General features: G+C 43.7%; 1 protein-coding gene across 1 annotated transcript in view; it reads left to right on the top strand.

The window, feature by feature from the left end:
• The window catches only part of bin3 (bridging integrator 3), a 31,780-nt gene extending 19,687 nt beyond the window's left edge, over positions 1–12,093 (top strand). The window contains exons 6-9 of the mRNA XM_085425187.1: positions 3,684–3,724; positions 8,192–8,333; positions 9,427–9,561; positions 11,666–12,093. Coding sequence (XP_085281313.1) covers positions 3,684–3,724; positions 8,192–8,333; positions 9,427–9,561; positions 11,666–11,812 — 465 coding nt within the window. The 3' untranslated portion in view covers positions 11,813–12,093. The remainder of the gene's footprint in view (positions 1–3,683; positions 3,725–8,191; positions 8,334–9,426; positions 9,562–11,665) is intronic.
• Positions 12,094–12,816: the final 723 nt, after the last annotated feature.

The following is a 12,816-nucleotide window of genomic DNA, read 5'->3' as shown; positions in this document are numbered from 1 at the left end:
TATGTTCTTGATGGATTACAGGAACTTTATTCCTCCCTCGGGGTGGAGTACCTATGATCAGCTTGAACACTGTAAACCTCTCAGAGCCGTACTTCTGGCAAACCCAACCTGAAATCCTCCCAACACTTGTCCCGTCCTTCATGTACATTTCATATCATATTTTACATATTTTTCTTTCTGCTTAGATATTTGCAGCGCTTGCATTTGGGAAACCATTTCTTTTTTCTTATTATTCTTGTATGTTTTGTCCTAAGGGCCAGCAGCAGACAGACCGGCATGTCTGTCTTTCCAGAACTGTAAGCGGTACAGCGTATTCTTGCTCGCTCTTCCACAGCTGTACTCTGTGAAGATCTCTCTGGCTGTCAGGGCTCTTCATATTATTTGCTGGGCGCCCTTCACTTTTTGATTAGAATCATCGCCACAGGTAGTTATAATGTGAATCATAGTGGCACTGCATGTGTGGATCCTCAAGGCACTACGCTGTGGAGGGTTTGAAAAGAGGAAAAAAATACAGGAGAGAACATAGGAGATCACACTAAGGCATATACCGATTGACTTTTTTCCATCTGTGTTTTCTTGACTCATTGCCCCGCTAGTAGGTGTTCTAGGCTTTTCACATTTGCTGCCTTAAAAATATTCCCCTTTCTTTTCATATTTTGCTGTGAACCAAAATGATTTCATAACCTTTCCCACAACAATGATCCAACAAGGGGGAGAAAATGAATTCCTTTGCAAACGGTGGGTAATGTTGTTATTCCATGGTAAAGCTGTAGTATAAGTATTTCAGGCATAACAGGCCATCTGTCACCTGGAAATATACATATTGAGCATTGAAGAGTTGATTTCATATTTTCTGGGAAACCTCAGGGGCTGGACTCGGTTTCCATAGATAATCAAGCTGTAACCTTCCTCAGTGTATATAAGTGAAGCAATGTCCATGTTCCAGAAATTAAAGTGACGACTGACAAAAGTCCTCACTTTAAATGAGCATACTGTCTTGAGCTGGTAAATAAATGTCATCCTAATGTTCAGTGTTTGTATATGAGATTAAGTGTCGCTGGTCTTGTCTCCTGGCTTTACTTGTTAGGATATACTTCCGTGCTACTCAGGCAAACTCAGTATTATTGTTTTGAGAATAAAACATACTAAAAGCACAAGACAGCATCCAAGCAGATATTCTGCAGCTGTCATTTATTTTCCTTTCCTTTCCTTGATTCTTCAGCTTTTAAGTCTTTCAGACTTGCTTTGCTCACGGCTCATCAAATTTTACAGGAGCCATTTTGAGTGACTAGACAAAGTAAAATGTAGGTTGGACTGAGCGTGTGGGTTTGTGACCCAGGGTGCATATGTTCCAGGACTTGGCTTGGTTGAGTGTTCAGGAGAGCACTCCTGCTGTCAGGGTGAAGTACTTTTGCATTCTTTAGATTTTTTTTCAATATCAAATTTGAAATTTTTTTTCCCATTTTCACTCAGTTTATTTTTTCATTCTGAAGGGGAAAAAACCCTACGACACACACTTGAGTGTGAATGAATAAGAAACAGCCATTCTTCCTTTTAATCTGTTTTTTTTTTTAAAGAAGTCACTTGTAGTTAATGCCTTTATAATGTATAGTATTGTTCACTGTCTGTGTAGCCTTCCTATTTGTCTCTGTGACTGTCACTTGTTTGAAAAAGATTGATCCACTCACTTAGATCCAGACATTTTTTCGCTTGTAAAGGACAACAGTCACCAGCTGGATAGATTTTTCTTTGTGCTTGTTTGGTTGTTTTTTTCAAACACACTTTTATTCAGAGTGGCTTTTGACAGCTAGGTCACACCTGATAGTCTCTCCACTGCTCTCAGTCCTTCTAAATAAAATCTTTGCCTTAACACAATGTTCACTTCCAGCTTTGGGCTGAGCTGTGTGGCTTCCTTTGTAGAGTGGCTACAAGTGAGCTAGAGGCAAAATAGTGATTGTGAGTACTTTCTGGTCAGTCTGTTGTGTGCATCACCTCTAGGTTTTGCTAGGTGTTTAAAAATCCAGCACAGCACTAGAACACCACTCTTAACTTCTTCCTTTAAGCTGGCTGTTGATTCTGACGGCAACAGCAGCAAAACCTTATTGCTCCAGCAAAACAGACACAAAAGCATCCACCCTTTGCTCTTCTCCGTGTTGAGACGAGATGTTCTGCCGCAGGGCCCACAAGTGAGAGAGCCAGCAGATAAAACGTGCAGCGATAATGAAGGCAGCAGTGGCCCAGGTCTGTGTGTTTATTTCTGGGGCTGAGGAGGGCGCACAGCCCCGCCGGCACACTGCTGCCGAAGCTGAGCCCCAGTGTAGATGGCGGCAGCACAGTAGAGGATGCTCCGTTTGGAGGGATATTGATTTCCTCTGCGATCTGTGTGTATTTTTGGGAGGCCTGTGTGCCGGGATGGCCTCTGCTCCGTGACTCACTGATGGAGACTGCTGCTAGAGCGCCGGCCTCAGGCTCTGCGGGGCCTCCAAGGAATAGCTCTGCCCCCCCTCTCTGTGGGAAGGGGCAGAGGGTAGAGGGCACCAGCATGCTTAAGCAAATCTGCCGCTGTTCTTCTCCCTCCTCGCTGCATGCTCTCACCTTAGAAGCAGCGGCACCGCTCGAGCTGGGGAGGGGGAGATGGTGTGAATATGTAAAACAAAGACAATGTGAATTCCCATGTACTTATTTGTTATTGGTTCTGTGTTTTCCCTCAAACCACAATCAACCATTTTGTACTTGGAAATCTGCCTGTGTGAAGCAGCGAGTGTTGCTGTATGTTCTCGTAGATGGTCAGGGCATTTTTACAAAGCACAGCTGCGATCTTGCTTCCTTGTTGTTGTGTGATTGACTGTCCTTCCAATAGCAAGTGAGCATATGATTAGTGGAGCTGCTCACTGTTCTCATGCAGCTGTCACTTCACATCTCCCTGCTTTAAATTCTCCTTCTCTGTTCCAAGCGTGTTCTCTCCACTTGACTCGATTGCCTGGTTAACTTAGCCGTGTTACGCTTGCAGATCTAGTAGCAGCAGTCATTTTGAATCTGCAATGTAAATGACTCTAGAAACTTTATTAATTGTGCTCCAACTTCTCTCGACGAGACTTGGTTCTGAGGCTGGAGGCCTCGAGATGAGATGTTCGTTTACTTCCATTTAACACCCCCCCCCCCCCCCCTCCCCCTCCTTCCTTCCCCTGTCGGTTCTGCCAAACAGAAGGAGAATGCAGGAAAATATAAACTGTTATTGTTAAAATGTTTGTTTGTAAAGAACTTTCATCTTGTATGGCAGCCCACCCTCCACAGGAAATCATTTGGGCTTTGCTTTCATGTCCGTCCCCTGACAGTTCCATCCTTTTGTATTGCAAGCTCAATGAATATTCAGGGGTTTCTCCTCGGGGCTTGTGTACAATAAAAGAGTCAACGTCATGAAAGTTTCTTTGCAAGCCCCCCCCCCCCCTTCCCCTTCCCCTTTTTTCATATGTGCTCTGTTTGAAATATACACAATTGTTGGTGTTTGTGCTGCGACGTTACATTGAAGCTAATGAGCAAGAGATGTAGAAGCTATTTGGTTCCGACTTCACTTCTGATGTAACTCAATTTGACAGTGAATAACAATTTGTAATGTCTCTTCATTTGTTAGAAAGGTGAGCAGTGCTTGTGTTAACAGCTTTTTATTTTATTTACTTTTACAGGTGAACCAGATCCAGAAGACTGTTGTCGACCCTCTGAAAAAGTAAGTGTCAGTTTCTTGTGCTGCTTCTGTGTTAAATGTCCAGCTTTAAATCTGAATCTGCAACAGGCCGCGGTCAAATAGTTTTAGTCTGCAATATTTGCATTTTTAGGAGAGCCAGATCGTGAACTTTTCGTGTGAAGTATGGTAAAAGCGATTTAGCTCAGTTGTGTCTTAAATTCCATATGTGGAGCGATAAAAGCCCAGTGCCCCGTGTCGTTTTTACTATTTAACCTTGCTCTGCATATCTCACTAACTGAGTGGAAAGAATAGCTGCAGTGCAGGACCTTAGCAAGGCCTCCAGTGTAGTAATACGCATTATAAAAATGAACTGGGAGTTAACAGGGCTGCTGTGCTGGTAGTGTCTGGAAGAAAGTTTATTTGGTCTTCGTTCCTAATACTCGCCCCATTTGAGGAGGCAGTGAATGCTATTCCATTCCTTAAGCCTCACTTTGCACACACACGCACACACACGTGCAAAGCAGAGGTACTGAAGGGAGTGGCTGGACAATCCCACCCGTCTTCCGGAGCGCTTGTTAAGGTTTTCTTCCTCCTCCTGGCTCCTCCCAGGAGATTAAATACTGTGAAAGAGAGCATGTGCATACTGCTTGTATAGATTTCTATAAATTTGTGTTCAACTTTCTCCCCTCGTGAGACACTCGTTTTGTAAAGTAACTAATGTGAAGAGAATACTCCATCAAAATATGGATAGGTCAGGTCAGCGTGTGTGTGTGTGTGTGTGTGTGTGTGTGTGTGTGTGTGTGTGTGTGTGTGTGTGTGTGTGTGTGTGTGTGTGTGTGTGTGTGAGCGAGCGCGCGTGTGTCAACCCCTCTCTTCCTCGTGCGCTCTGGTGGCGGAGCAATGACAGGATGGAATGGTTCTAATTTCCTCTTCCTGGTGGGCGGCAGGCGGACGTGTGGGCAGGCTCAGAATATGGCAAAGGGCCCAGCTTCCTGGGCCCAGAGCTGCGGATTGGTTCAGGAGGAGAAATGTCTCAGGACACTGCACGCTCTCACACAAACATACCGACGTACACAAACACCAGCTCCGATTTTAGAGGGGGCGCTGTCTCACAAAGATGGTATTTAAGATCATAAAGTTAGGCATTTACATGAGTCTAAAACAGAACAGAGGAAGTGAGTTCATAAACAAATTTTAATGCCAAACTAAACTGACCTTTCTGTTTACTTTTTCCTTCTTAAAAACGCAACGCTATTACTTATTAGTTTATCAAAGTGTTGTCTATAGAAAACCAAGACGCACAAGCTGCTATACTTTAAAGCTTCCATTAAGATTCCATTAGTCCTCTCACTAATGAATATTTGTAACTGTTTTTCTTGTCTCAAAATACTCTTCTGGTGAACTTGTGTCATTGTAAAGACAATTAGAGAAGAGTTGAAAAGGAGAACGTTATGTTAATGGAAGACTTTCAATGGATTGTGTGTGTGTGTGTGTGTGTGTGTCAGCTACATGATTGTGTCCATGTGATTGCTATTTCAAATTTTGGCATCCATTCTTAATGCTTAGTGTGGTAAAACGCACAATAAACAAACGAAAAAGCAGCCCCCCTCTACTCTGCCCCCATCCTGCGTTCAGTGTCTCCTCTCTCTCAGGCCCAGACGTGCGTTTCATCCACTCTGCGGGGTCACTGAATGACATCACTATGTTTATGCGAGGGGAGGGGAGTGCGTGGGCATTGAGGCATGTGTGTTATCTGGGCCTTGTAACCTAGCCCTTTTTGCTCCGTTGCTCTTTTGGGTGAAATAGAAGTCAAGCCTGTTTTGAGACCTCTGCCCTGGGTTGAGCCAGGACTGGACAAACCACCTTCATCCCTCTCAATCAGAGGAACACGCTGCCCTCAGAGCAGGTTGTGGGGTTTGGAGCCAATGGGAGTTGTTGACCTTAGCTCTGGGGCTGATGCAGGCTTTTTATTTTTATTTTTTGAGGGGGGGATTGTTTTTTTGTAAAAAGGATGTTTGTTTTTTTACCATCTTATCTGGTGTTTCGCGCACTGAGGCTACGTGAGTTATGTGGGCTTTAAAGCACTAGGCAAGTCACAGCAGATCACACTCTTTCTTTGCACGCTTTTTGTTTTTTTTTGTTGGAGACTAAGGAGATGTTGCTAGCATTTACGTCACAGACATTCTCATGGTCTACTGCTTTTAAACCATTTATACAACAGGTGGTAGTTATTTCACTTTCACACCAAGCATATTTTAAATGAAGGTGCCACGTGATGTGACCCTAATTTTTCTTCTGAGACCACGACGAACAAAGGTGGTAATTTACACATAAACAGGTCCCGTTCCCATATTTTTAGTGGTGTGTTTTAAACTGATTTTTTTTTCAGTAGTGAGTTATGTGATGGTCATAGTCAAAAGTGACAGCCAGCCTGCTAGACTGAGGGTGTCTAGACCAGACTTGGGCTTGGCTGCTGGGTCAGGCTGGCCTGTATGTGGATTGGCCTCGGCTCATAAACACACTCTCTGCTCCAGATGCTATTTCCATCCAGCCCTTTTTTTTTTTTTAACCACACCCTGACCTGTCACGTGGACAGTGGTGTATCCTTGGCCCCTTTGCAGCCCTCAACCATCTTAAGAAATCACCCAGACTAGGCTCACCGCAGGTACAGACCTCGCAGGCTGACCGGTAGTTATCCAACCAAGGCCAGGATATCGAGGGAAACATCCAGGGCCTGGACATTTCTTTTCTTTAAAAAAACCAAAAACTGTTATTACAGTGTATGCATAAGCACATTCAGGTTCTCATGTGGGGGAGGGTAGTGTACCGTTGAGTCACAGTAACCGAATGTAACACTGAAACTTCAGCGTTCAGTGTGGAAGTGACACTAATGGGTTAACAAGTAGTTGGCTTTGTGTCTAGCTCTTTTTCTCCTCCTCCAGCACAAGGATAGCATTGGCCCTGAAGTCTCCCTGTGCTCAAACATAGTAGTTGCAGACAGCGTTGTCCCCTTTTAGCGCGCAAACAGCAGGCCACCGTGGTGTGTCATGAGGAAATTGCACCATGCTGTCAGGTGAACTAGAATCCAGCCTTTGTGTTGTCTGAAAGCTGGTTTGCTGCTGTGTTGTCATCAGCCCGTAGGACTGCATTGGAAAGCAGTCATGCCTGGAGGGCAGTTGCATAATCCCTTGGCACTTCAAATATGCGTACACTGGAGCAGATAGTAGATTTGAGGATCGGCATCCACCCCTGCCGTAAACTGGGCCAGAGTGGTATTTTATAAATAGCGGTGGAGTGTGGGCTGCTGGGTTGGGCTGAGCTCGTTGATGTCACTGAAACACTACAAGACCACTCCTTGCTTAACTTCCTGTCGGAAACAATCTCTGCTTGTCTGACATGGAGTTCGCACCACTCCCCCATCTGGCCTGTAGTAAGGTGCACGTCGGGCAAACGCAGTTGTAATCCAGGATTTCATAACAAACTCTCGGGTTCTCTCATCCGCCACACAGAACAGGGCAAGGGTTGGCATGGAGAGGAACGTAAATCATGAAGCCCACACATTTTGTGGCTAATAACACTATGGGGCGAGGCGCACACAATAAAGTATTGTAGTAGTGTGCCTACACACTTGATAAATTGCTTTAAATGAGTCATTCAGAAAAGGCTATATCTAATTCTTTATTACGATTGTTTTTATTGCTGACTCACATCTGGTATGCACCTGCGTGACTAATCTTGTGGCCTGTTTTTGAAAAACAAAGTCAGTGCTTTGTGTTTACATTTTAGAAAGTTGAAAAATGTTCCTTTTCTTATTCAGGCGTTCAATATTTTGGTTAAAGCTATACCATTTGTTATAAATCATTAGCCAGATCTAACCTGAGTTTAAAGAAATAATGTTAATGTTACAGTCTAACTTTCAGACATGTTAACTTGAAAATTTCTATAGTTTTATTATTAGGTTAGACATGTTCTGTATACAGTTTTCCCGTTCCCTATTAAAAACAGACACAAAAGCAGTGCAACAAGTCCCAGGATGAAGCTCCGATTCCTGTTGCTAAGTTACAGATGAATGTTTTCCTATTTTTAGTGCTGAAGACTTGGATTCTTGTTGCAAGAATATATTTTCATTTGGAATATGATAATTGTCACAAAATGAATTGTTTCATGCCATTCTGAACTACAGTAATTAGATAATAGATTAGAGGAAGCTTAATGCAGAGCTGTCCTCTGGGGTTTGAGAGTACCGCTACAATAAGATGTTGAGGAGCGGGATTTTATTAAATCATAATGACTTTTATTAAGATACGATGCAATGCACAGTGCATGTCTACAAATTACATGGAGACGGGAAAGTTGTTTCAGTATTTTTAGTAACTTCACTTTCTCTCAGGGAAAAAAGAGGAAAGTTTGATATGTATGTCTGGGATCTTTTTTTCTTTCGTTGCATGGATTCACATGCATGCATGTTGTGTTCAGTAACCTGGTTTTCTGTGTGCTGGTGTTTTTCAGGTACAGTAGTGTCTTCCCCAGCCTTAACATGGCAGTGAAACGTAGGGAACAGACGCTGCAGGACTACAAGCGGTTGCAAGCCAAAGTGGAGAAATACGAAGAGAAAGAAAAAACGGGGCCCGTGATGGTCAAACTGCATCAGGTAGCGTCAGTTTTAAAGCTTGCGTCGGCGCACGTGTCGATCCACTCGAGCTCTCCCTCCAACTGCACAGGAGCAGAGTTCACTTGCTCTTACATGCTGTCCGTATTGTGAATAGAGCACAATAGGTGGAAAAAGACACAAATGCTGACTGGATATGAACAAAAATAGTTGAGCACATGCATACTGTACATGTGCGCTCCTTCACCCACGCAAGCTACCAGGCTCTCAAGTAGTGCCTTTTCAAAAAGGCACTGCTGCACATCTACAGGCACGTAATTGAGAATTGTAGACACACACATACACATATACACACACACGCACACACCACGAGGCCACTACAGAAGCACACATTCACAGATAGTGCTGCAGTGTTGCCTATGCTATTGCTTCTAACACATCCTCACATGGTGAGCCACCCACACACATTGAGAAAAGCACTGTCAGGGGAACAAAGCCTTGAAGAGGCCCCTACATCCATGCCCTCTGAGTCCCTGTGCACTTAAAGAAATGATCCTGACAAAACACTTGCACGCCATTTCAGTTACAGCTGGCATGTGTAAATAAAACTAAAGTGAAGAGAGCATATCATAATGCAGCTGAAAGACAATATGTTTCAGTTTGAATATAGCAACTCCCCCTTCCCCTTAATAAAAATTCTCACCCTCTCACACTTATTCATTGTGCATTCCATAACTCCATGCCTACAGTAGACTACCCACTAATACATTCACACACAGATCAGTGGTGCTGGAGTCCACTCACAGCCAAGTCTGCCCACATTACCCACTCCTCCTCACTTTGGTCGTGATTACAGCCTTTTTTTTGCACTGCTTCTCCGTGGGAATTAAGCAAATATCTTTCAGAACAATAAGAGAAGAAGACAAATGATGGCTCAAGAAGTGAATTCACTTCAGACTAACTTGTTTCGCTTTGTAGGTATTAATCTGTAGCTCCTTAAGCTTATTTTAGCGAACGAATCCTTAATGTGTAGTGTGTATTGCATCGCAGTGAAATGAAAGAATGTAACTCAAAGTCAGAACTGAACCCTCAGTGACCAGTTCTTTTGTTTTGCTCTCTCTCTCCGACATCGCAGGCAAAAGAGGAACTCCGACCGGTCAAAGATGACTTCGAGGCCAAGAACAAGCAGCTCCTGGACGAGATGCCCAAGTTCTACCAAAGCCGCATCGACTACTTCCAGCCCAGCTTCGAGGCTCTCATCCGGGCACAGGTTGGTGACCTCCATCACCTTTAAGTGCACACCCAACGAACCTCTCACAGCTGCAGACAACCACCGTCCCTCCCACCCACCCACTGCTCCACTCTCTGAGCGTCGGTTAAACAGTGCATAAAATATCTGATGAAGGGTGTGTATAACCTAGGCAGTCTGTCTCCCTCAACGTTGCTCTAATGTGATTAACCCTCAGCGACGGCCCACGCTGCTGTGTTTAGCTGAGGAAGGCCTCATCTGTCTGGCTCCACTGCAGCCCTGCAAGCCTTCCTCTAACCTGAAGCTTCTCTTAAAGCAGCTGGGTGTCTCAAGTTAGCGCCACTATGTCCCCCTCACTAACCCCAGACCTGCCTGGCCATGTCATTTCCTCCTTGGGACAGCCACTGGCACAATCCTAATAAGTAAACTAGATTATCCCAGACCTAATGAAAATTATGGAGTTCTGTGATGCACTTTGAACTTAGCAAATTAGCAGACATATAATATTTCCCCACATCTTTTATCTTGAAGCATTAAATAAATCTTACCTGTTTTTGTCTGGTGCAAGAGGTCCCATTAGGCACGCTAGCCATGTCATTCTTGCAGCTTTATATTTATTCATATAATTCACACACATGAATGAACGTTTTCACATTTGCACAGCCATGTGTGGGTGGTCAGCGGACCTCGTCCCCAGTGCTTGTTGCATGTGCTTGATTTGGTCCTCCACACCCTTTTCTCCCAGCCGCTTGTTGCTGCTCAGCGTCCAGCAGCAGAAAGAAAAAGAATAAAGGGAGTCTTTGTTGTGAGGCTTCAGTTTCACTATAACAAGTCCTGTCCAGCAACTGTCAGAGGGAGACACCACCTGACCTGTCAGTTTCTACAGATGATGATGAAGGCATTGTCTTCATTTATTCATCTTTTTTTTTTTTAGTTGCTTCTCTTACAGTGGATGCTGTGTTTACTGAATCGAATCCAACTTAAATTATTCATTTTGTTGTCAAAGTGTGACCTCTCCATGTACATATTAAGCAGCTGGGAGTATGGTATGTTAAAATGGCTCTGTTTTACCCCAAGCTGCTTCTTTTTTTTCTTTTTTTTTGGGGTAGGTGGTCAGCTGCGTGAGCCGGCGTTTACTCCTCGTGGTGACTTGACTAATTGTAATGGTAGTCTTTGCTACAGAGGGCGCCTAGACACTGATCTGGTGTACATTATCATCACAGTTCATATGGACATTTCCGATGGCCCTTTCAACAAGCCACTTTTGGGAAAAAAAACATATCCGCTTTACCCCCACAAGCAGCAGTAACCCAATACTTATAGCCCACTCATGTGGTTTAGGTGGCACATATTGGTATAAACATGCAAAGGTCTTTCAGGCGGAGCACTTAAAAAGGCTTGTATAAGGTGGTTTAGAAGCAGTGTCTGGTCTGCTTATGGCAAAATTCTCGTTCTGTTGTGACCCTTTTAGTGAAACAGTAAACTTTTCCCACGGGTCTCTCAGTTGGTTTTGTTGCAAGGGAACACGTGCAATTTTAGAGAAGTCTGTGTCGTCCCCCCCTTAAAGAGCATGGCATCGTATGCATCGCTGCATGAATAAATATTGAGATGTGTGTGTGGGTTTCTAGGGGTTGTATTTCCCAGTACTTTCATTCTCTGCCCACTCTTCTGGAGTCTTGTAATGTGATTAAAGTCTATTAATCATCAAAGCAACTCTCTAGGGAGCCTGACTCATGAACTAAGGGGAAGAAGCAGGGGTGGGAAGTGTCAAGAAAGCTTTCAGTGAACACTCTCTATCTCTTGTTCAGATTGGGAGAGAAAAGCAGGGTCACTACCCACTGAAGTGCTGGGTTTTGGGGCTTTGTCAGAGTTGTTTGATATCTGTGGGCTCCCCATTCTCCTCTCAAGTCACTTCTCATTAGCAGGGTTGAAGTAGTATGAGAACAGCAGCTTCAGACTTGTAAGTAGAAACACGATTAGACTGTATTTGGTGTTCAGATTTTGGATTCTGGTGTTTCCTGAGAGGTCTGTGGATCGACCTGTTCCCATTTTCATCAGAGGACAGATATTCTTTTCCCCTGCCATCACAGACTTACGTTTTTATTTTTCCTTCTCTACCCACCAGGTGGTCTATTTCACCGAAATGTACAAGATTTTCAGCGAGTTAACAGACCAGATCGACCAGGCAGGGTTGACTGACGAGCAGAGGGAGAGGGAGACAGAGGCCAAGCTCACCGAGTTGCGTGCTCTGTCCATTGTCGCCGACGACTGAGTGAGGAAAATACAAAAACGGGCTCTTTTCATGCCTCTCTGAATGGATTGCGCTCTCTTCAAGCTCCTCCAGAGTTCAAACGGACAGCAGTGACCTAAACCTGATTATCCATTTGTTTCCTTGCGGCCTCATCCCCACCCCCAATTGCTCTTGCACTACACCCTAATCTTTCATCATCTCAGCAACTCAAAGCAGCTGAATGCCACATTAACTAAGCCATCAGCCAAGTGCAACATTATAAGCCAATATGTTGTCGTTTATTTTTCTTTTCTTTTAGTAAAGGAATCAGACAGATCTTGTCAGAACTAATTAACAAGGTTACGCTTCATGGTTTCAGAGGTATCTATAACCATTTGTTTCTAATGTGTAAAGTGAGCAAGGAAATGTTTCTATTAGTCACATCTGCCTTGTTGGCAGCAGCGTGTGAAATATAGTTTTATTACACTGGAAGGTGTTATGTAATGTAGTGTAGGTTTAAAAAAAATCTCTCAATTTTGGTCTTTTCTGGTAATCTGTGAGTTTAGCTCTGTGCCATTCTCTGTGAGGGCTTTTTATTGGGGTTCATCAGAACACATTAGCTCACCTGTGATAACATGTCTGACTTTGGATATAACATAAAAAAAACAAAAAACAGTGTAACACGGAGTGGTGTTGAAAGGTCGACTACTCAGGCTTCAGACATATCCAGGTTTGTTTTCTTTTTAAACCCCACAAGTAAGAAAGAAAAAAAAATCAAAGGCTGGTGCGCCCTCTAGTGGAAATAAAGTGACCCATATTTTCCTTTTGTTCACACCATCCATCCTTTGTTCTATTGTTGGTTAGAGTGTGTGTTAGCAAAGAATCTCACACATTGTTGGCAGCCTTAAAAAAGTATTTTTCTCTGTATCATCTACATCAGGGTTGGAAGACAAATGTTTTATAGTCTTATTTTTGGACCAAATCATGCTCTCATCACATGCCTTTGTTTCCACTTTCCATCAGGTAGAGCCTTGGCATGATAACTA

This window comes from Rhamphochromis longiceps, linkage group LG12, assembly GCF_057381845.1.
Source record: "Rhamphochromis longiceps isolate RC_006_pf linkage group LG12, R_longiceps_female_GT1.1, whole genome shotgun sequence".
Classification (NCBI taxonomy): domain Eukaryota; kingdom Metazoa; phylum Chordata; class Actinopteri; order Cichliformes; family Cichlidae; genus Rhamphochromis; species Rhamphochromis longiceps.
Note: the sequence above shows the minus strand (reverse complement) of the source record. Positions and strands in the feature narration are given on the sequence as shown.